The sequence below is a fragment of the Pagrus pagrus genome, assembly GCF_965226575.1.
Source record: "Pagrus pagrus genome assembly, chromosome: 9".
In the NCBI taxonomy this organism is placed as follows: Eukaryota; Metazoa; Chordata; class Actinopteri; order Spariformes; family Sparidae; genus Pagrus; species Pagrus pagrus.
Window position 1 is genome coordinate 2009083 of NC_140193.1, and position 25078 is coordinate 2034160.

General features: G+C 41.6%; 1 protein-coding gene across 1 annotated transcript; it reads right to left on the reverse strand.

Moving 5' to 3' along the window:
• Nucleotides 1-4684: 4684 nt before the first annotated feature.
• Nucleotides 4685-22435, reverse strand: LOC311262427 (interferon alpha/beta receptor 1b-like). Its single transcript, XM_084361788.1, has 8 exons — nucleotides 22240-22435; nucleotides 14029-14158; nucleotides 11855-12045; nucleotides 11078-11238; nucleotides 9387-9540; nucleotides 8034-8191; nucleotides 7780-7949; nucleotides 4685-7687 (listed from the first exon to the last, which is right to left on the reverse strand). The coding sequence occupies exons 1-8, from the start codon at nucleotides 22292-22294 to the stop codon at nucleotides 7456-7458; spliced, it is 1251 nt and encodes a 416-aa protein (XP_084217914.1). The 5' UTR covers nucleotides 22295-22435; the 3' UTR covers nucleotides 4685-7455.
• Between the last annotated feature and the right edge of the window lie 2643 nt (nucleotides 22436-25078).

A 25078-nucleotide genomic window follows, 5' to 3' on the forward strand; every position in this document is an offset into this window, starting at 1 on the left:
GTTACGTACTTGAGACTTCTGCACAACGACTGACGGACACGCCCCTTAAAGGAAACATCACCATATAATTATCATACCTGATAATGACAGTAATAATAACAATAACAATAACAATGCAGGGCTTTGCTTGTTAATCAGTCTAAATCAATAGTTGTATGATATCATAATATAAGTGTAAAATGACCTATTTCATTTTCAAGAAAAAATCCAAAACTTTGTGTCAGATTTTATGTCATTCATTTATTTTTAAAACAACGTGAGTGTCAAAGTGGGAGACAAAGTATTTCAGTGGCTTCACTTCATCAGTCAGAGGAAAGTGTCTGTGACTCCAGATGTTAATAAATCAGATTTATTTTTTCATGTCTGAAACCAGGTGATTTGTTTCCGTGTGTGAATCTGAGCAACCGCACTTCTGTCAAATTCAGGTTTTGTTTTCAAACTGAGATTTTTTTTTGATCAGAAATATTTTTTCTTGTTTGAAACTGAGCGGGGGGAAAAAAAACAACAACATTCAGGAAGATTTTTTAAATTATTTTTTTCAGAATTATTTGTTTCTCGTATGAAACCAAATTAAATGTTCAATGACTGGAGTCAGCTCATCTGTATGATTTATGAAGCCTGTAAATGAAGTCAGTGACAGCTCTCTCATTATCCTCACTGAGTCCTGATCATGAACACTAACGCCCTCTACAGGAAGGACAGAGTCGTGTCTGTCTTCTGAGACGGCTGAGCTCCTTCAACACCTGCTGGACTATGCTGCTGTGTGCTGGGGCAGGGTCAGGGTAGACTGAACAGACTGATCCGCAAGGCCAGTGACGTTGTGGGGGTGTGGCTGGACTCTCTGACGGGGGAGTCAGAGAGGAGGATGCTGTCCGTCAGAGAGGAGGATGCTGTCCCTCAGAGAGGAGGATGCTGTCCGTCAGAGAGGAGGATGCTGTCTGTCAGAGAGGGAGATGCTGTCCCTCAGAGAGGAGGATGCTGTCCGTCAGAGAGGGGGATGCTGTCCCTCAGAGAGGAGGATGCTGTCCGTCAGAGAGGAGGAAGCTGTCCCTCAGAGAGGAGGATGCTGTCCATCAGAGAGGAGGATGCTGTCCGTCAGAGAGGAGGATGCTGTCCCTCAGAGAGGAGGATGCTGTCCGTCAGAGAGGAGGATGCTGTCCATCAGAGAGGAGGATAGTGTCCCTCAGAGAGGAGGATGCTGTCTGTCAGAGAGGGAGATGCTGTCCCTCAGAGAGGAGGATGCTGTCCGTCAGAGAGGAGAATGCTGTCCCTCAGAGAGGAGGATGCTGTCCGTCAGAGAGGGGGATGCTGTCCCTCAGAGAGGAGGATGCTGTCCATCAGAGAGGAGGATAGTGTCCCTCAGAGAGGAGGATGCTGTCTGTCAGAGAGGGAGATGCTGTCCCTCAGAGAGGAGGATGCTGTCCGTCAGAGAGGAGGATGCTGTCCCTCAGAGAGGGAGATGCTGTCCCTCAGAGAGGAGGATGCTGTCCGTCAGAGAGGAGGATGCCGTCCCTCAGAGAGGAGGATGCTGTCCCTCAGAGAGGAGGATGCTGTCCCTCAGAGAGGAGGATGCTGTCCAAGTTGCATGTCATCTTGGACAATGGCTCCCATCCACTCCATGACGTGGTGGCCAGCCACAGGAGCACATTCAGTAGCAGACTGATCCACAGGAAATCATTCCTGCCTGTGGCCATCAGACTGTTCAACTCCAAGTGTCAGACACTCAACAGGACTCTGGTATTACACTGTATATTATTATTATTATTATTACTATTTTTATTATTATTATTACACTGTATATATATGGATATATTCTAGGAGAATGTACATTTCTTGTATTTGTATTCTTCTGCATTTTTCTGGGACTTTGAATGGGAGCAGCTGTAACACATGCAATTTCCCCTCAGGGATCAATGAAGTATTTCTGATTCTGATTCTGATTCTGATGATACAGGTCAAGTTCACCGTAACTACACTTCAATGAACGTGCAGCAGTCAGTCTGATCGCACGAGAAACGTTTAAGCTTTGGGGGTTTCTTTTGCAATGCAAATTTCCTTGTGGATCATCAGCTTCAAATCAGAACAGCTCAAGCTGTCATGCACTGATCAGGCATAACATTATGACCACCTGCCTAATATTGTGAAGGTTCCTCTTGTGCAGCCAAGTGTCTGGCACCAGGGCGTTTTATAGTGGATCCTCTGGGTCCTGTATGTTGGGGGGGTGGTGCCTCCATGGATCAGACCTGCTCCAGCACGTCTTACAGATGCTGATCAGATGGGATCTGGGGAATTTGGAGGCCCGGTCAACACCTCGGGCCCTTTATTGTGTTCCTCGAGCTGTTCCTGAACAGTGTTTGTGGTGTGTCAGGGCACATTGTCCTGCTGGGGGGCCACTGCCATCGGGTAGTGTTGTTGTGATGAGGGGGTGTACTGGGTCCACAACAGTGTTTGGATGGGTGGTGCGTGTCAAGTGAATGCCAGCACCAAAGGTTTCCCAGCAGAACATCACATTGTGATGGGATGATCAATGTTATTTACTTCACCTGTCAGTGGTTTTAATGTTGTGGCTCATTGGTGTATGCCATCATACGTCAACACCGAGGACCTCAAGCCAACCATGAGTTTTGGCTTGTCGTGGTATTTACACTGAATATTTATGTTGGTCATGGTGGTGGTCACCTCCACCAGTAGCACACATACATCTTGCAGACATCTCCAAGCTGCATGTGTGCAGAGTTAATACGTCCTCCCCATGCCTGTGTGGTTTTCTCCGGGTGCTTTATGTGTGAACCTGAGCGAAAATCAAACTCAGAAAAGAAAATGTATTTTTTATACCACATATTTTTTCAGGAGAATTTTTTTTACCACGTGAATCTCAGAGGGGAAAAAAAGAAGAGATATTTTCTCACTGGGTTTCACACATGAACAACAAAAACAAAGCATTGAGTGCGACGCCTGAGTTCAGGTCTCCTGTCAGCCGGTCTGATGTTTTACTGTCCGTTATCACCAGGCAGGCTAAAACAAGTCTGCAGGGATGTGAGGGGTTGAGCTGCTTCGCAGTGTTTTCTGGAACTGTGTGACTTGTGGCAAAGATCACATCCATCCAGGACAAAGAAAACATCACGACAGGACACAGAAATCACCAGCAGAGGGAGACACTTACCATCAGGAGGGTTCAGCTCAGTCCAACACTGTCTTTATTACAGAGGAACAAGTCCAGAGTCAGTTTGTTTCAGACAATGTGGACTTTGAACCTGCACGCAGCCATAAACTGTAATAGCCCTCTGCCTTCAGTTTAATGTTTAAGCCAATCAGCTGAAGCCAAAGGTTAAATTAACCTGAACTTGATGGTTCAGGTGTGTCTCACTGCAGCCAGGACTTCTCATGCTGGCCTTTCACTTTCATTATGACACAGATGCCAACCAGTACAGACCAGTACAGACCAGTTACCCTCCAGTGAGGCATCAGTTACTTAAAGACTCGTCTTTAAAATCCTGTCACTCTCCGAACACACACATTATTCATTTATTCACATTACTATGTAGAAATCTGTTTCCACTCTGACATTAAAGAGTTTGTTTTGGTATATTTTTGTATATTGACCATGAATCCATTTATAAAAACAATAAAATGGGAAACAATGTAGGGGCTGAATGTTTTATAGGCGCTGTAATCTGAGCTTTGTGGGCGTCTTTAAATCAACTAACACTAACGAACGTTTAGGACGGAGACAAACAGGTGCGTCCTGATAGAGGAAGACCGAGTGATCCAGTCATAAGTGACCAACGTCACACCTGACCTCAAACATGTCTCGACATCCCTCTTGTGATTTTAGATTTGCTCTCACTTCCCCACACTATATGCAAATATACGTACACACACACCGCAGGAAGGAACTGATATGTTTATTACATAAAGAAATAAATATATTAACGTACAACACTGCTGTTCAAATTCTGACTTTCTCAGAGACTAAAGACTAAAAATGAGTTAAACTGACAGATCCTGTAACCTCTGGATTCATGTGTGGAGTAAAATCAGTCGCTGTGACACCAGGGTTTGGTATAAGAAGTGATTTATTTCATCTTGATGATTGTCCATTAAGATGGGCGCAGTAGACGTGAGAGTTGTTGAGACGTACACTGACATCACCACTGCTTCCACTCACTTCACCAGTACACAGCTTCACAATATGTTTATATACAGTTTCAACAGACGTTACAACAGATGCTGACGGGCAAAAATGTTGAGGCAACGCAGACTGAAGTTCTGCAACAAGATTGAAACTTCAGGAAATTAACTCATATTTGTCTTCTTGACATTTTCCCATCATATTCTACACGTTCTGCCTCAAAAACGTCCTCCGTACATCGTCGCCGGGCAGATTCAGGAAAAGGATTTGCATGTGTTGTTATAAAGCAGATGGAAGTGACGACAGTTGTTTCATAAACTATACAAGTCCACAGAGCGAAGGCAGCCGTCTCCACGCTGTTCCCATTCACAAAATATCATTTTCTCTCCGTCTCTGTTGAAGGTCGAGTCACAGGATGAAAGATTGTGATGAACATGTGAGGTCGAACTTCCAGGAAGTTCTGCTGTGACGACCCAGTTTCTCCTTCCAAAGCATAAAAACAAACATGAAAGATGAACACAGCTGGTACTGAAGACGCTTAGAGCCACTGGAAAAGAAATTAGTCCTGAAACTTTATTCACAATTCTCAGAATTCTGAATTCTTGGAAAGTTGGAATTCAGAGAAAAAAGTCTTGTAAACAAAAAGTCAGAAGTGAAATGTTTTACAGTGGCCCCAATCGTCCTCCGTAAGGTGGAAATCAAAATAAAAACAAACAAACAAGGAAAATATCTTTGATAGAAAACAAATATAACCAATATGGCACCAAGATTCTATAAGAATCATAAAAATGAAAATGTTTCACATGCTCGTGTTAAAATTAATACAAGCTTCCCTCAGAGACGCACACAAAAACTTTGCTTTAATAATAGTGACTAAAAAGTTTGATTAAATCTCTGCTGATCAGATGAAGACCAGAACCAAAACACCAGAAATAAATTCCTTCTTACTTCCTTCGTTTAAGTTTTAGACTCCGAACTATTCAAGTATGAAGCTGGATGGAAACACCTGATCTGACGTGGAGGCATCCGAACACGCTGGGATGGATTGTTCCTGTTAAGGTCAAACTACCCTGTTAAAAGTTTAAAGTCCTTCAGAGACGTTTCAGCAAAAATGTTAAACAGCACAACTATTTTAAAAATCACTGCGTTAGTAGGTAACAAAAGACGTTTGCAGAGTCGGGTACAGATCCAGTTCTTCTGGAGGAATTAACACCCGGAGTCGCATCAGATTCTGTTCTGATCCGGAGCGATTACCAACAGGAGGAGAGCTCAGAGGTTATTTTTAACTTTTTTACGTTCTAGTGGTTTTAAGACATTTACGCAGAATTCCTACATATTACATCTTTAACTGGCAGTGACCGGCACTGCCTGCTGCTGAATCCTCCTGCGTCCTCCTTAATAAAACCTTCATGGAGGAGGACTGACGGCAGGACTGTTGGATCAGACTGTGTTAGTTTTAGACAGCTGGACATGATTAACTGAGATCATGAGCTCCCTTGTTTCCTCCTTTTAAAATCGCCTACACGATCAACTTTTATGTATAAATATATTTTTAGTGGTTAGGCTGACACAATTAATAGTTTTTTCTCGCTTAAAGGGAACTTCCCATCTTTTCTAACACTTTTTTTTAAACCTGGGCCTTATATCTTCAGATGTTTGGTGTGTAAATGATTCATACTCACCAAAAGTTCTGGAGTTGGTCCAATAGGTCACCTCGACCGACAGCTGTGACACGGATGCATTGGCAGCGTCGGGGCGACTGTGACTGTCAAAGTAACGTCCACTGAAAGTGTTTGTTCTCGTTACTGACAGGCTGAGGATGTTATTCTACGCGTCTGACAACATTACAGTTACGATTCCTACAGAGCGACCTGTCTGTTAAATTTAAGATCCTTTTTGTAACCAGAAACACAAGAGTTGCTCGAGGAGATATCTCGCTCTGATTCTTGCGAGAGGAGAGTCGTTGCAGGAAGACGACGTTGGAAACACGAGTCAAAGTTGGGGAGAGGAATCGCCAACAATACGCTTTTCTTACATGAGGCAAATAAAAAAACTCACATCTTGCGAGATTTCAGAGCGAGACCTTTAGAGCGACGTGTGTTTCTGGTCACAAGACGGATCTTATTATTAACTGAAAGGTGTCTCTCTGTAGGAATCATTTCTGGAACGTTTTCAGACACTTAAAAAAAATAACCTTAGTATGTCAGTCACAGAAAAAAGCACTTATGACAGTTCAAGTAGCCCCAAAGGATTTTACTGCAGCCACTGCAGCCGTGTTATGGCTGCCAGCTGAGGAGATCTGCCCAGGTTTAAAATACTGGAAAATTCCTGAATGTATTATTTCAAATCATTTCATAAAATGTTTTCTTTGCATTAAATCATTGACCTAATTATTTGCTGTGGAAGTCATATATTGTTGCTTCTGTAATCTTATTTCTTCTTGCAGTGGCTGAGATTGCAAACTTTAAAAACATTAATTTATTTTAGATCTGCTGTGATCGATTGTCTTCCTCAGCTGCCGTAGCGTCGTGTGCAGGTGGGTGAGGTTGGCGTCTTTTTAAGGCTGCAGCTGGACCGTTCCAGAGCCGATGAGCAGAGCGAGTCTTGACGACGGATATTCAAATTGCAGATCATCACGTGATTCAGAGACTTGAGATACTTCCAGCAAGTTCAAAGCGGCCAATTTAAATGCGTGAATACAGAGCGAGAGAAGTACGATGTCTGACAGTTCGTAGTTTTGACATGATTTATCAATTGATTGATCTACAGTACTGAGCTGCTAGTATTTGCAGCCAACTTCCACGAGAGGCTCCACGACCATTACTACAATAAAAAGGTCCAGTGGAGTAAACGGAGATGACGCAACTCGCTCTACTCAAGGGCTCTGGTACCTTCACGTCACATCCACTGTTGGAGTCAATCACTCTGAGGTCATTTTATTTGACTTAGTCTGCTAATATTAAATTAATCTTACCTAATTAGCACCTTTAAGCTACTTATGTTAACTCAATAAAGCAACATGACAGTAAAACGTTATCAACAGACTGCAACAGTTGAATCCTCTCAGCCACAGTCAGGCAGATTAGAGTGACGACCTCAGGCTTCAGACAGTGGCTGATCGGAGACGAGGTGACGGGAACGTACAACATATTTGGACAGTACTTCCTTGTTGGCAGCAAATTCAGGTCAGATGAGGATGTGCGTCCTCTCCTCGTTTCACAGTGACAGCTGGAGAAAAGGCACGCCGCACATTTTCCACACCTTCCTCAACATCATCCTCCCTTCACGCTCCTACCAACGAACGTCTTTTGGCGTGCGAGCCTTCAGACACACATGTCTACGATGCCCTCGTCTGTGATCAGAGGTTGACTCTTCAGCCCTGGAGCCATGTCCTTCATCTTCACCTGCTCCGAGTCAAACGGGCCCTGCCAGGAGGTCTCGACCGCCCCGGAGGAGGACTGAGCGCTCCTGGGCTGCCGCAGGCCGGAGCTGCCGCCTGTGGAGTAAACGCCAGAGTCTCCACTGCCGCTGCTGTCCTGACGGCTGTGTCTGCCACTAGAGACATGAAGGAGAGGGAACGTTTAGTCATTTGCGCTGATAGCATAATAGCAAGATCATATTAAATGCTCTGATGAACATAAATCTACCTGCTGTCCGGCTCCAGGCCTGATGTGGGTGACGGCAGGGCCTCAGGGGGAGGGTTGTGGATCTCCAGGACCTGTTCTGGACAGATGATCACCTTATCGCACAAGAGCTCTGATTCTGAGTCCGGGGTGAGGAGGCGAGGAATGTCAGAGCCGGGAGAGTCACAGAGATACTGGAGGAAGAGAGAGAGACCGAGTCATTCGTCTGCAAACAGTCAAAGGTGGACTGTAAATCTGAAGATGCTGCGGCTTCATACCGTCTTGAAGTGTGAGGGCAGCTGGTTGGAGGGGCAGAAAGTGGACTTGATGGTCTTGTAGGTCCTGTAGAAGCCGAAGAGAGCCAGCAGCACTAAGGTGAAGCAGAACAGCAGAGAGCCCAGGAAGTACAGAAGGATCTGCCACCACGGTATAGCACCTGTTAGTGTGTACACACACACACACACACACAAAGACAGACAGACAGATTAGATTAGATCATATCTGAGCAGAGCTGCAAGTTGTATTCATCTTCTTTATGCACTCACACAGGTATACACAAACACTTCTCACACTGCCACCTTTTAGCGGTTTAGTTGATTTTCAGGGGATGATAATAATAATAATAATAATAATAATAATAAAAATAATAATATCACAGTGTATATAATCTGGAGATTACGTCGCTTGTGTCTCGGCCTTGAGAGGAACTTACTCTCCATTTTACAAGTTGCGGCGGAGGAAGACTTGAGACTGGCTGTTATGAATAAGCAGCCATTTTTATACACCACTCTTCATCTTCATCTCAGCGCTACTGAGCGCACAGCCAGCCCTAAATTGGCCAAAAAGCCACCAACGGCACAGACGCACCGCAACAACAAGGGCCACAGATGCTCACCAACGGCCCTGACACTGACCGTTAGCTGACTGCCAGCCTGGTGCGTCAGGGCCTCATTTATAGTCGAGATACTAAAGTTGTTTCCACTCCTGATCAAACACAAAAGAAATGTGTGCACAGAGAAGCAGCTACGTTTTATTTCTTTAGTGTCATTTTAAGTTCCTAAAAATAGGAAACCGCCCTTTTCCATTAAATGATAACAAATATATTTCTTCAGAGGTGCACGACAAAACTTTTCTGGCCTACGTGCTCGACCTGGTCACAGCAGAAAGTAGTCCAGATTCATTAATCTGAATGTTTTTGTGAAATATCTGGTTGTGGGAGTGAAGCGAGATACTAAAGAAATGTATTGTTTTTCAGCTTCAAGTCTTTTTTCCTTCCATTTTACACACTTCTGTGTGATGTCTGCCTCTGCACGTCTGCCACGTGGAAAGTCGACAGCTTCAACCGCCACCTGTGTGTCACGTCTCCGGTAAAGAAATGATGACTCTGATCTCCCAATCTTTGATCATCTTGAATGTCACATATTTCATGTATTCTGATCTCAGCCTCAGGACTTTTGATTTGGTGAAGGTTGCAGATATTTTCAAAATAAAACCCAACAACAAAAACGTCAACAGCAGACATTTGAAAAAAAGATCAGATCAACACAATAGGATCCTAGTTAACACTTTACAACTCTGTACGGACTCTGGCAGACATGTTAGGACCACTACAGGCGTGTAAACTGCGTTACCTTCAGTCTCCATGCACTGTGGGGAGGTGAAGCTGCTGCTCTTGTTGTAGAAGTCGTAGCGAGACTGGACGCTCACACAGTACAGAGTCCAGGGCTTCAGGTGGGGCAGCGTCACCAGGTTAGCGCTGCTGCTCACCATCTGGGCTTCTGAATCCTGAAGGACACAGAAGAGGTTTAAAACGTTGGATGTGTGATGGATGTCTGTTAAATACTCAGCTGGGCTGGGTTTTTTTCATATCCACTCAGATGTCCATTAGAGTCACTTTATCACTTTGGTGCATTGGGATCATAAATGTTTGGACAGACACTGTTTGAGATTATCAGCACTCCCTCGATACGATGACTGATTGTGTCTGCTGTGGTTACTGCTTGGTTTGTTTGAAGCACATTAACAACAGATCAGGTCGTGTAAACAGATCCCTCATTCAAATATCCGTGACAGCCTGCAAAGACCTTCAAGCAAACAGGTGTGGCTCTCAGATTTGCTTAAAACTTTTCCACAGAGCAATGTTGAGATGTGAAGATTTCCTGTTTCATACGTGGTAAATATATGTGAAATAAAATGATTATTGAGTGTTTCTGAATCTAAATCCCTTTTATTTTTGATCACTAATCGGCAGGATTACACAAAAACTACTGAACGTATTTCCACCTAACTTGGATGGAGGAGGTGTCGCAGCCCAGCACAGACGCCATTCACTTTAACTTTTGGTGCTGATCCAGATAAAGAGACGGATGCAGGTTTCTTTCTCTCACACAAGAGGCTGTTTTAAAACATTTGTGTTGCTTCCTCAGGGAATAATGGACGGCTCTCGATTTAAAAACCAGTCGTATGCACGCGGCTGGTATAAATGATTGAGAACAGTTTTAAACAGTCCCAAATAAAAATGTGGAACTAGTGGATTTAAGTATTATTTTAATCATATATTGGATTAGGCTTGATTGCATTAAAGGCGACTGTTGGCAGAGGTATACACTCAACTGAGAGCCACCCTAGTTTTGAATGCATTGCGATGTCTCTGTAAAGGATTGCCTTGTGTTTGAATGGTGCTCTATAAATAAACACACCTTGCCTATTCAAAAACAAGAATGAGGAAATGAGCAGGATTGGATTAGCCTTCACTGAGATAATACATTTTTTCTTCTATAATATTTTAAGCACTAATCTCCCTGCAGCACATGTGACTCATTTTCCAAGCCTTTATTATGATTACCGTTTTTGTTTTTAATCTTTTGTGTGTCGTGGCCTTCATCCAAATCACCTGCACGCTCGTCAGCTGTGCGTCACCTCTGTAACCTGTGGCTCCCTCGTCAAACCAGTCTAAAGTTCCTGCACGATGCTTTTAAGGTAAAGCAGCTGGCAGGAAATCAGGCCGATTTCTTGCATGAGATTCGGCGCCTTGTAGCACAGACAGGAAACTGCTCTGCTCGGAGTTTAGGGCACAGATCAAAACCACTAAACCAACAACATGCACAACAAAAACAGACACCAGGTGCTCTGCTGCTGCACGCTCACAGGCTTCACCAGGTGTTTTTAAGGACTGAAGACGAAGTGGGAAGTGTGAAGAGGAGAAACTGTCTCTTGTGTAAACTGTGAGAATCTGTCCTGCTGTTTTTAAATGAAGTATCTGTAGAGGAGGTATCACTTAACAAAAGGCTTCTCATACAAACAGCAGGCATGGCTTCCCTACCTCTGATTCTGTGATGCCTTCCCAGTAGATGATGTGGAAGTACAGTTTGTCGAGTGTCTCCCTCATGGAGCTGTTGTTGCTGGTCAAAGGGTCGGAGATGAAGACGTCCAGGTCACCTCCAGCACGAGCAAGAGCCACTCTGCTCGGAGGACCCACAGCAGCTGGTGGGAGATATTAGGGAAGACATTAGATCCAGGACGAGAGAGATTCAGGGTTGTTTCATCAATTTAAAATGTAATAAAGTAGTTTCACATCATCATCATAGAACTGAAACAAATATTTGATTGGCAACTCTTAATTGTTAATAATGTGACACATCTGCAGCCTCTGATTGGACACATGCTGCTCCATTTCACACACTTATTTACTGTGTTTCGCTGACAGAAAACATGGCACCGGTTACATCAGAGATCTCGGTCGTGAGACGTGACCAGCTGATTGTTTATCTAAGGATCACCACACCTCCTGATTGTTTACTTCTACCTTTCCTTGATCGTGACTGTACTCAACTCTGCGGTTTTGACAATTCAGAACTGCACAACTCAAATATATGCAAAGGTTATCATTTTCCTGGCATTGTTTTCTCACAGCTCAACTACATCACTCTGTGGTTGTTCACTCTGTTGTTCAGCTCTCTTCTATCACCCTGTCTGTCTGTCTTGATGGTTTGTGGTGCACCACACGCTGCCATCAGCTCGTGTATGAAACATCTTTTCCTATAACCTTTAAGTATCTCCACCCGTCTTCATCTCACCCCCCTCTTTCTCTCTCGCTCACCATCTTTATCAGGGCAGAATTCCTTCTGCACCCAGTCCGAGTGATTCCCGTTCAGGTTGGCTCGTACACGAAGCACGTAGATGCCCAGGTAGTGCAGGTCGAACTCTGTGAGGTCACATGACCTGTTTGTCTTCTCCTCACACGCCACGGACCAGGTCGGTTTCTTCCTTGGAGACCTCAGCTTGTACTTCCTGGAGGGGAGAGGAGGACAGAACATGTAAATCAATGATAATGGTAACTGAAAAATACTGATGGGAACGCTTTAGATAAGGCAGCTGCAAAAAGCACAGTTAACTGTTAATTAAAGCATAATAAAGAAGGTAATAATCTTAATACAGCAACAAAAAAACCTCAGTAAAGGTTAAACAATGACATTAATGTGTTTGTAATGCTATAATGAATTTCTTTCATAGGCTTTTATTTAAGATTTATATCTACAGTCAACATCTGAGCCACACGAGGGGAGTTTGTTGGTTTATTCGGTGGTTACAGAAGAATTTCAACGCTGGAAAGATGATCCTATGCAGTGACATGAATATGATTTGAAATTGGTGCTACATGACCAGAGGAAACAGGGCTGTGATATTCCTAGTGGTTCTGAAGGTAGAAAGCCCACAACAACCACAATGCACTGCGTGGCACCGGACCAAAAAAACACCCCTGCTGATGGGCTTACTTACAATAAAACATCTATGAATCTAAAAACTAAAAGGAAATCTAAGGAGGTTCTGTAAATCTGGAATTAAATCTCATTTAAGTTGAACAATCTTTTCTTTTTTTTTTCTTTTTTAAAAATCATATTGTGATAGCTTTTACAAATATTGTGATTTCACATGATGAGTCATGATTTTAATGGTAATTTTATTATTTTATCTTCACTGAATAAAAATATATAAAAATGATGACCAGTGATTTTTGCTGGAGTTTGGACCAAACAAGCATCTTCCCTTACATCAGGAGAACACGATCTGTTGGCCGACGCGTCTTTGTAGCAACACTAGGTTTTATTTATACTGTAGCAGTATGTCGTGACACATTAAACCTTTATCAAAAAAATACAATCTAAACTGTTAACCTGAGATGCTTTAAAGCTGAATTTTACAATTTCTGGAACTATTCCAGTCTGAAACGTTGCACAAGAGAAAGATGTCACAAGATTGGTTATCTTCTCTCCCAATCAAAATAAAATGTCGGCCCCACTGCAGTTTCCCAGCACCTTATTTTGTCATGCTCAGCTGGCCAAGTATGAGGAACTGCGGGCTACAGGTCAACTATTATTTCCTCGATTCCAGTGAAGACTTGAATTACATTCACACTGTGAACAAACAGCATCACAGTTCTTCTGGAGGCCAGCTGCAGCCCTCAGTGCATTAACTGGAGCCGCCCGAGCTCAAAAGAAGTTTTGTTTCTCAGCAGACTGAACTGGACTGACGAGCTTACAGCAGCACATCTGTTTCTGTGAGGCTGTGATGATCTTTATAAAGAAAATCTGATTGTAAAAAAGATAAAAGTTGAGATCTTCAGCAGTCATGGTGAAGTAAATGTAAACTGGACAAAGCGCTGTCAGTACAGACGCACGGGAAGTCGAGCTTTTTTGGCTTCATGTGCCACTGAGCAGCGTTCATAGGACTGAACCGGCTCCTCCTCCGACGCTGTGTCCAGGTTTTTATGTAATGTCCTCGGTCTGGACTGGGAGCCTGGAGCTACGGGCAAGTATTGGGGTTTTATTGCTATTACAGCGGGGGGCTTTGTACCAGGACAAGCCAGTAAGCCTGGTCACTGAGTGAGCATGCACAACACCGGGCCCTGGAACCAGTTCACCTAACTGGAATGCAGCCTTCAATATTGTTATAAATTACACTCTTTTCCTTTTTCCAGGTCAAAACGCCTGCTGTGAAAAGCATCTACTGCTCCAGAGGGAAACATGAATGTCTGAATCTGATTTCATTGCATTTTTCACTCTGGACTGAAGTGGTGGCTGACGACTGACCTCCTCTGAGCCGCGTCACTACTGTTGCAAAATAAACCAGGCGACTCATCAATAACCTCAATGTTTATCCAGAATGAGGTTAGAGGAGCTTATGTTTAACTAGAGCTTCACAGACACAAACTCGTGTCATTACACTTGCCGTTTTCCCTCATGTATGATGTTTGTATGTGTGCGTGAGACTCACGCGACGTATTGTGTGGTGAAGGTGACGTCGTGACTCGCTGCAGCGCTCTGGTCCCAGTCCCAGGTCAGGGCGTAGTTGGTGTTTATGGTCACCATGTCCACGTTCTGTGGTGCAGCCACCTCTGATCCCACTGAAACAAACCCAGAGGAAAACCACATGACCACACACGTTACAACAGCATTTCATCACTCAATGTATTATATAATAGTTTTGTCGTCAATAACATTGACATTAAGCTTCTATTAGCAATGACTTTCCTTATTGACCCAAATTAACTCAACGTATGATCCTATATGACTAAGAAAAGCTAAATATTCTGACATTTGAGAAGGTTTCTGTTAGTTAGTATTCGGCTTTGACTAAACAGCTAAACTAAACGACAGCTGTTTAATACCAAATATTAAACGTTTATCATGAAGTAGCTATTAAAAAGTCTATTTACGGAGGAAAGAAAAGAAGGAACAAAGAGTTTATTTACTTCGTTTGAGACATAAAAAAAGATGATCAGCCAGTGAAGATCTTTCTCTTCTCATTAACATTTCTTCAACAAAACTACAGACTGCTCCTTTACGGATACGCCTGATTTTCTTCCATTTCACACAGAAAGACCAAAACCAACAACATGTTAACCCTGACACTAACGCCGACTCTTTCTGACGACAAATATACCTAAAAACTCTCAAATACACGGTTTCCTTTTCACAAAAGGCTCAACAATTCTCAAAAACTGAAGGTTTCAGCAAATGTTACTCAGATATGAGGGAATAGTGTGTTTTGGGGGAATATTAATCTAACTTTGCTGCTCTGGTGAGGTTTTTCTGGTAGCAGAATAGTGCCTGTGGGATCCAAAACAAACTCGACACAATGGAGCCCTCCGGCTCAGAGGAAGAAGATATTTCAGGCACACAACACGCAGGACAAAGTAACATATCACCAGACATCCTCTGACAAGTTTGTATTTTAAAAGTAGGACGACAACATGCAAACTAGTGTTGTCACAGTACTGAAATGTCTAACGCTGATACACTGAACAATGTACAACTTCTCTTTTGTTGGCTTGTAGCAGAGAACAGCAGAAATACTGCAGTAAACACTGATGTATTAATACTGCAGAAAACGAGTACTGAAACTGCGTCAAATTTTAGAATTGATGCGTTTTGAAAAATCAACACTAATGCAGAGACAGCATTTATGTCCATGTGAAACTTCATAACAAGAAGTGACAAAACACTGGGAGAGAGACGAACAATAAACCAGTTTAAAAACTTGGATCTAAAAAATATAACTTATGTTTGAACCGCTTCTTTGAAAACAAAAGTAAATGAAATATTCATGAGCATCTTCACGTTTCTGGATTTTTGTTTGTTTGTCTTTTGGAGAACCGTTTGGAAACATTAATTAAAAATGTTTGCATGTGATGTCAATCCTTTGATGCTCACAATCTAGTGAGTGAACTCAAAACACAGAAAGAATAAATGATCAATCTCGGTCGGTAAGAAAACCAAAAGGGGAACAAACCGAGAGGAAAGTGTGTTCATCCTGTCTTGTGTAATATTTCACCAGCCGAGAACGACCACGCCGAGAGTCAAGTTACGTCTGCAGCGCGCAACGATGTGACCTCAAGAAAGAGGAACCAATCACAGAGGGAAAAAAAATCTGTGAACTAATTTAGTCTCTTTAGACACAAACACACCTGCGAACAGACGGACGCATCTCACAACATCACAAATTAATTCAGTCACACCTGTAGATTCAAAAAAGGGGGAAACCTTGCAAAAATAGATGAAAGATGTTTCGATCTCCCGCATGACTGACAAAAACACCCAGTGTCAAACACAGGAAACATTTGAGGGGAAAACTCTGGCAGTTTTGGGGAGGACGCTGGCTCGGATCGGCGCTTCCTGTCTGGGTTTGTGTGTGTGTGGGTGTGTGTGTGTGTGTGTGTGTGTGTGTGTGTGTGTGTGTGTGTGTGTGTGTGTGTGTGTGTGTGTGTGCGTGTGTGTGCGTGTCTCAGCTTGTTCGGTCTCCTGCGGACTCTCGCTGAACACTTTCCTCCTGACTCAGTTCCTCTCTTTCCTTTACTTGTGCAACTCTTTTTTATCCGTCCATTTCATAACAATTTCACAGCCAGAGAGAAATTTACACTCCACGTTACATCGAATGCAGATGGTTTCCATTCTCAGGCTGTATGACTCAATAACATCACAGCCCAGTCTGAATGTTTGAGGCCTTTGAGGCCAGACGGATAAACTGTTGATACATGACTTAAACTGCGTGTACACACTAAGACAGAAATATGCAGACGCCTTGTCCCTGTCAGATTTTGGAGCTTCATGTCCACATGGTTCAGTTTATAAAACTTGATCATTTCTACTACAAGAGCTCAGCCTCAACAACCCTTTACACATCGATACTTGAGCCCCAACGACACTCAAAGTGCAATTTGAGCGATTGTGATGGTTAACAGCAACATGACCCAACGATGCTACTTTTAATTCTAATGTCCAAACCCCTTTATGAAGTAAAAAGACTACTTAAAATTAATTAATTACAAATGTTTGCTTATGAAATACATTTAAAAAAATACTAAATACTGGTATTGTTGTTATTATTCTGTCTTATTTAGTTTTTAGTTCAAGTATCTTGGTATTTATCTGTTCTTTTACCTCCTAATGTGACCTACTCTGGTTTTACATCAAACATAAAAAGTGGTCAGACCAACCAACCGACCAACCAACCACCAAACCAGCAAACCAGCAAATCAGCATACAAATCACCCAACCAACACACACACCAAGCATGATGTTGACAGAAGCTCTGCAATTAAGATGTCGTCATTATTTTTGTCTTATTTAGTTTATCGTTCAAGTATCTTGGTGTTTAACTGTTATTTTACCTCGTTATTTAACCAACTCTGAATTTACATCAAACACAATCAGTGGTTCAAACAGTTTCCTAATGGAAGCACGTCCAACGTATTTCATGACATTAGCTGACTGTCTTCAAGTCATTTTGTCTCCAAGGTCATAATCAGCCAATGTTATCTGGGATAACAATCGTTCTGGAGCAGCTTGTAAAAGGCATTCATTTATACATGTTGTAAGACAGGAAGTTACTCAATCAGGAAGATCCTGAAGTACTCCCAAACAATGGTGAAAGGTCAGACTTTCTGTGTTTAATCGGACATTTTCAGTCGCTGGTACACTATAAAAAAAATCCCTGTTATTTGGGATTATGATGAAATTATGAAAATTACTTTGACATTTTAAGCAAGTATGTTCATTTAAAATAAATGTACACAGTTTAAGGTCAAAGTTGCAGATTTCAAACTGAGTTTTGTCATACTAGATTTTTTTTTTTACAATCCCATGTCATCCATTTTATCAAGACAGTTACAGTAATAATGACAAAGTGAAAAACACTTCCACCACCTACAGTTTATTTTTAACCTTTTCAAATCTTGAAAAACAGGATTATAATTCAAATGTACACACAGACACGTCACCAAAATACACATCATTTCCCTGTAATGATTGTGACTAATAATTACTACAAAACGGGCAAGATTCACAGTGAGTTCTGGTTAGTGCTGAAGATGTAGGCTTACTAAAAACCCGAATTCGCTAAGCTGCCCTCGACTGTGGGCAACAGATTGTTCTTAGAAACTCCTCCCCGATACCACAGCACTGAACCTCAGGGTATGAAGGTGTGGCACACCATGCTGAGAGAAACGGCATTAACGAGTCACACAGAGAAACAGTCAAACTGAAAGTGAAACAGTGACTCAGATTAGGATAAATCAGGAGCTGCATGTGACTTTTAACAGCTCAATTTCATGACATTTATTTCATCGGGTAAAGATCTTTTGAGTCCAGCATTACAATCACGCATCAACTAGACCCTGATAAGAAGACGACTGACTCTTTTCCCAAAGATATTACTGCTCCAGAGAGAAGAACGGCCTCATCCTCTCATGAAAGTGGAACATAAAATACATTTGACAGCCATATTTCTTGGCTGCCTGACAGATGATTCAGTCTAAGGTTTGTTTCCAGGTTTAAAACATCGAGATGCTTGGGACTCGTTTCCACTCGTCATGAATGATTTCCTCTGTCATCACAACACGCCTTCAGAAATTCCTGCACGCGACCGAAACACTTTCATGGCCGACTAACTCTGAAAGACTCAATATAAACTGACTTAACTCTCGCTAGCTAGAATGGCACTCAGTATAGAGCTCATACCTCCACCAAGGCCCAACAGACCCCTCCAGACACATTATAGTGTACTCACTCATAGATATCATCAACATCATTGCATTTTTCCCTGAGAACTTAATGAAAATGTCAAAAAAACACACAACGTTAAAGAAGGTGACGGACCAACAAATAGCCGATATTAGATTATCGAATATCTTGATTTTTTTTGGACTTTTTTTTACAAAAGCTGTTCTCTGCAGGCCTTTATTTTGGAAAGCAAATACAAGCTGATCAGTCCTGGCAGTGGTGGCAACGCGTGTCCATGTTTGGTGAGGGGACAGAGAGGCCGGGCTGGCTGAGGTCACTACAGGTTAACTGATAGAAGAAGCTGTGTTACAAAAACATCTGGATCCTCATATCTGGATCAGAACAGTGTATTGAACTGAGCCTCGTTAAGACAACTTAAGGAAATCAGGAACTGTACCAGTGGCATTTTAATGGATAGGACAAGTGAGTCCTTAAAACCTACAAACACAAAAAGCACCTGAAAACATTTAGTTTCAAACATCATTATATATTATATCCTTCTGTCTGCACGCAGCCTCTTCAAAATTGTCCATTTTGGCATCAGCGCCGGAAGAGATAAGAAGTAAGAGCCAACTCCCAACAGCTCCCTCTTGAAAACACACAAACACAGATCATATCACTCCTACTGCTTCTTCACTCCAAGGTCAGGGAAAAGATATCTCCATACTTTAAAAAAAAAAAAAGGAGAAGACGGTCTCGAGTTAGTCACGACTGTATTACAGTGTACTGAGGAGAGGAAGTGGAACTAGATCCAAAACATTTTGTTTCCAAACTAAAGAAATAAGTCAGCCAGGAGAGCTTTTACCAAATCAAACTCCTCTTAGTTTACTGACTTTTACCCTACGGTGGACTGAACAGCCTTACGTATTTGCCTTAACTGGGAAAGGATGTGAGCAAACAAACTTCACACTCATTTCCACAGAACATATAAAGGGCCCGGGTGTCAGTCATCTGTTGATCTTTAGAAATGAGGAACAAACTCCAAGGCTAAAGCTGACGCTATCATTAGCTGACCACACGGCTGGTGGAAGCAGACATTCAGCAGAAAAAGGCTTTCATGGAAGAAGAGACCCGTCAGATACAAGAGCAGCTGGACGATCTACCAAGATGTAGCTTGGTGTGTTATAAGAGAAGACATCGTGTTTTATACTGACGTTTTCACCTCGTTTACACCTCGATGTCTATTTGCACACTGGTTCCAGTGCAGCAATTGCGCGAGTAATTTTTTAAGTGGAAAATGTCAAAATTCACCTTTTTTTTTTTCTTTAAATGTGATTATTTTCTGGTTTCTTTCCTCTCTTTGAGCATTTTCTGACATTTTACAAACCAAACAACTAATCGGTTTAATCAAGAAGATAATCAACAGAATATTCGAAAAATTAAAATAAGTCTTAGTTGCACGCGTCGACCTGTATCCGGACATATTCAGGTGATTGTTAATCAGATGTACCGACAGCTGGCATCAATGATAACATCTGATCTCAAATAGTCAAATTTTGTTTCTACATTCAAGATGCAAATAAACACATGCATCACCTCCGTTGTATCACGCTTTATTGTGCCTGTTTCAGGAGCTAGTTTGCATTAGCTCACAAAACATTTTTGATAAACGGTTGTTTAGTGTGAGACAAACTAACAGATGGATGGACAGACACTTGCCAGGGAACAGTTGTTGAGGGCTGCAAATAAACGTTCTCATTATTAATCAATCTGCCAATGAGGCCCGCACAATATGGGAGACAAAATATCATACTGTGATTGTTTTGACAGATATTGCGATTGATTGCAATCAGACTACACTGTGTACTATAAGACAGACGCATCCTGTAGACTTTGCTTTTGTACCCAGCAGCAAAAAAGATGTGGAAGTTTGTGTTTGTGTTAAATTGGTCTGACTTGACATTGCACATGCTCACACTGCAATGTCGATGTTGACGATGCTCATCACCATTTCTCAGCGCCCCAAGTGAGGACAAAGACTCGTCATTTACTGTCACAGATGACAAAGAAAAGCAGGAAATCCTCACATTTAAGATCATCAGGATTACTGTAATTTCTGGGTACTTTCTCGAAAACCACAGATTACTTTAAACCTCGTTCCTATTCCTATTATTTTAAACTGCACTGTTTGAGGAAATAAACATTAGGGGTGGGGAATAAAATCGATTCACATAAGAATCGCGATTCTAATCATCCACGATTCTGAATCGATTCATAAACTTCAAAAATCGATTAAAAAAAATAAAATAAATATATATATATATATATATATATATATATATATATATATATATATATTTTTTTTTTTTCTTTTCTTTTTTTTTCTTCTATTTTGAAAAATCACACAAAACACCAATTTGTGTTATTTGTGTAGAGTTTATTTTTGTAACTTCTGGGAGAAAAAGGCAGCTGGCCTAAGCTTTTATTTAGGCAATTTTATTTATGCAAGTTATTTCTTATACAGTAAGTAAGTTTTTATTAGTTTAGCATGAATAAATGTTATCTTTTTTTAATGTTTGCCTTTGTGCGATTACATCATTGGAATCAGTTTGTTTAAAAATCACATTATCTTAAACAAACTGTATTGTTTTGATGCCATAATTTGCCTTAACACACTATGCACTGTATCAATTTTTGAATCGAGAATCGATTCTGAATCGAATCGTGACCCTAAGAATCAGAATCGAATCGAATCGTGAGACACCCAAAGATTCACACCCCTAATAAACATGTCTTCACCCCTTGTATTGCCTCAACTTCTCCATTTTCAACTTTAAACATGCGCCATCTTATTCGACAGAGCGTGCAGGCTGGGAGATCGGGTACTTTCTGCTTCTCTGAGGACATCGGATAGAGCTGAGCGCACGTCAAGCTTGTTGCCAGCAGCAACCTGTTCAGTGCCTTCGAGAAAACCACAATGAAAACAAAACACGGTGTGCTTCCTTCAGCTGTTAAATATAATGAAGTGTATTTATGCAAGAGTGAATTTGCGCACTGAATTTATACTTTTACACCTCGGAGGCAAATATTGGACTTTCTACTCAACTACACTTGTCCGACAGGTTTATGCCCTTTCTTCTATCTCTAGATGTATTGATGTTGTGCGCATTGATCAAATACTCCTCCTTAAGCAAAATAAACTCTTTAAAAACCTTCTTGGATATGCTGGAAAGTGCATCTACACAAAACTGAGAACAGATTGTTTTTCTGACTTTTTACAGACACATGATTCTCACAGGAAAGCCACAATCCACACATCTGACTATCTTACAGGATATGATGCATTGCTGTGGACTAAACCAGCCTACAGTACATAAAGGAGTTTAATGTGCTCAACATCTACAGCAGTAAAATGCATCATACACATGAATGCAGCAGTAATAATAATACATCCAAAATCATCAGATGTGTGAACACATTGTCTTGCACAATAATAATAAATACTTTCACTTAATGCAGGATCTGTTTTCTTGCAGGAGTATTTTTACAGTTTATATTGCTATTTTTCCTAAATAAACTAGATAGACTGTTGCTTTCCTCTCTCCTAAGAGAGGAAACTGATCGTCCAAACACGAAGGGGGCTTTTTGCAGTCCTTCCCTGCAGCGAGGCACCTGCAGCTCAACAAACATGATGCAGTGACACTGTGCTTGGCTGTGCGGCTAACAGTTAGCTAGCAGTGATAAACGCGTCTGACGCTTGATTTCGTCAGACAGATAACAGGCTAACACGACAAAAACTTACATAAGACAAAGCTTTCTTATAAAAACGTAAATCTACAGTACACTGGTAGCAAAAACAGTACACGGCGCGTATGTAGCAGCTTGCTAGCACGAGCACAGTCAAAGGACAAAACCGCTACACACCCGTTAGAAAAACAAGCCGACAGACGTTAGCATGCTAACTTAGCTAGCAGGAAGAACTTACCGGCGCTGGTGTGGAGGCACAAGAGGAGAAGGCCGGTGAAAACAGCAGCAGACATGGTTCGGGTGGATGTTCTTCGAGGTGCCGACAGTTTTTCATGCGCTCATCGTCTCTGTCAAGATCAGCTCGGCTGAACTCAGCTCGACTCGCCGCTCCGCTCTCCGCCGATGTGAGTGTGACAGCTACAACAGGCGAAGAAGAATCAAAGCATCCGGTGGCGCTGTCAAAATAAAAGCCAGGTTCTTCTACTCCTTCTTCTATGAATGCAGTTCCGGTACGCTGTACGCTGTGAAACGTGAATGCTGCCCTCCAGCGTCAAGATAACTAAAATACATGAATACAGAAATAAATAATTCACCCGCCCAGCCCATGTTCACAATAGTAATTAATAATTATTAGATTGGTTTCATATGAAACACATATTTTGTTCACTTATGTGTAATTTATTGTTTTTACAGAAATATTTGATTTGAAAACGATAGATTCCAGGTCATGTGACCCAGTGACGCCAAACCAATGCCGAATTAAATAAATGATCTAGATGATTCGGACATACCTCTTAGTTTTCATTTTAGTGCTCGTAATATTTCATAATAATATCTTTATGAAAAATCAGTATTTTTTTTCCAATGGTTTTCAGGTCACGTGACTCATTCACTCAAGATCAATGCCGAAATGTCATCCTGTACTGGTTGAATGAGACATGCCTCTTTTCACTGGATTTTAGTCCTCATCATATTTTATATTTACATTTTTCATGAAAAATTAGCATTTTTCTCAATGGGTTCCATGTGTAATCTATGGAGGACCACAAGTGTCACGGAAATAGTAATACAGCATTGAACTAATTGTACAATAAATATAGGCATTAATGAATTAGTTTACAAATTAATTTATTAATCTATTAATAAATAGACTAAATTACAAAGTAATTCATTATTTGATATAACTGATAAGCTCTCTAATTGGTTGTTGGTCGATCTGTGGTGAAGGACATCTGGTCTAACTGTGTGCTTCACTTTCTTCACAGTGGTCTTCACTTCATGGCACACATGAAACAGCACCGACTGAAATCATGCAGACTGAGCTGCAAGTGAAGACTACCAAATAAACAACACACTCCCACACTCCTTATCTCTGTGTAGCAGCTGTGTGTGTCATCTGCAGTGCTGCTGTTACACTGAAGGCAAATATTAGCTTTAGTAGTAATTTGTGCCTGCAGACCTTTTATGCTGCCAAAGAAAGAATATTTACCAAAAATATTTTTAAAACCCCCGAAAGAACTTATGTATCAGAAATATGCTGTTTTGTTTGTATTAATAACAACACATATATATATATTTATTAAATTAAAAAGGAGGCAGAACTGATGCCACATTCATTCCATGTTAAATAATAAAAACTTCAAACATTCAAACATTAGTGAGTAACGATAAGACGAACTGGTTATTGATTATTGATTTTGATACATTATAACATTTCTTATATGTGACTGATCAGAATCCTTGTCATGCAGTTCCCAGGGATCATGATTGACAAGTACCTGAATTCAGCCTATTACAATATTAAAGTAATGTAACTTGATTACTTTCCGTTACTTCTGGATTACTTCAATACCAAAAATAACGGATAAAGACCAGAGAGATGAAACATCTATAAAACGACCCGCTATAATCTACTGACAGGCTCAGCTGTGAGTTCTGTGTCCTGACTCGGTTCTGTCACTCGATCCAGGTAACGCTCAGCAAAATAAGCCCCGCCCACAAACTCGGTGACGACAGAAGGTGGCGCGCGCCAAAAGGTGCATGTCTCGCTTGTTTCGCGCGTAAAATTATGCCCCGCCCACGACTTGGCGCCAAAACGTTTAAACGCTCTTTAACCGTCGCTGACGGATCTTCACTCTGACCGGAGCAGCTCTTCTCTGAGGACACGAACACGGTCAGTACACGATCCTGTGTGAAGCTGCTGTATTTGTACAGTTACCTGCTCAGTGAAGGTGTATTTATCTCTGTGTGGGAGGTGGACAGATCAGTTGTTATTCAGCTCTCTCCGGTAATAAGCACAGGTGATGCTCCTTCTTATATCAGTGAGCTCCGGAGTACGTGTTACCTGTCTGCGGGTTAAAAGAGAGCCAGCCCCCCTCTCATATCCGTCAGTTTTCATTTCTGAACTAACTCTGAACACGAAGCTGGAGACGAACTGTTGCGTTTTCAGGTAAATTCAGCTTGAACGTAATCCTCTAAGACATCCAGCTAAATCCACGATGGACGTTGTTTTGTTCCGTACACCAAACCTCCATTGTGATTTTGATGTTTTTTTCCTCTGCCGTGTTTATTACAGGAATAATGACACCGTAAATAAAATTTGGGACATTATCACAAAACAAGTAGCTACTTTCGGTAAAATCGGCATGAAACGTTTTAAGATGTATTTATTCTTTAAAACGCATGAAGCCTGGTTAGCTTAGGTTAGGTTCTGATCGCTGTTAGCTAGCTGACTTTAAAGTGGTTGCAGATGCGCTGCAGGGTTTGGGAAACATGTCACCAGCGGCTCAGCTGAATTTATTAAGTGGTAACGACACATGAACCTTTTTTAAATTCATCATTTTTTAAAGTCGTGTTTGTACAGACAGGTTTGCATGTAAGCTAACGTGCCTAGCCATGATCCTGCTGTATAACATGAACATGTTCATCGTTAGCCCTGAATATGTGAATGAATACAGCACAGCTGAGCAGCAGAAGTGGTTTATACACACACTATGCAGCCTTATTGTAGTCTGCACAGAGTGGTTTCAGTGTGTTTGTCTCAGTTCTGCTTTAATGTGTTTTTAAATTACTGCACT

Excerpts from the sequence above, each read along its gene's own strand:
- LOC311262427 (XM_084361788.1), bottom strand. The coding sequence starts at position 22,294 with ATGTCTGCTGCTGTTTTCACCGGCCTTCTCCTCTTGTGCCTCCACACC. Across the intron at positions 11,239-11,854 it reads ATTCTGCCCTGATAAAGATG|CTGCTGTGGGTCCTCCGAGC; the intron begins GTGAGCGAGAGA and ends ATCTCCCACCAG. Across the intron at positions 7,950-8,033 it reads TGCCCTCACACTTCAAGACG|TATCTCTGTGACTCTCCCGG; the intron begins GTATGAAGCCGC and ends CTCTTCCTCCAG.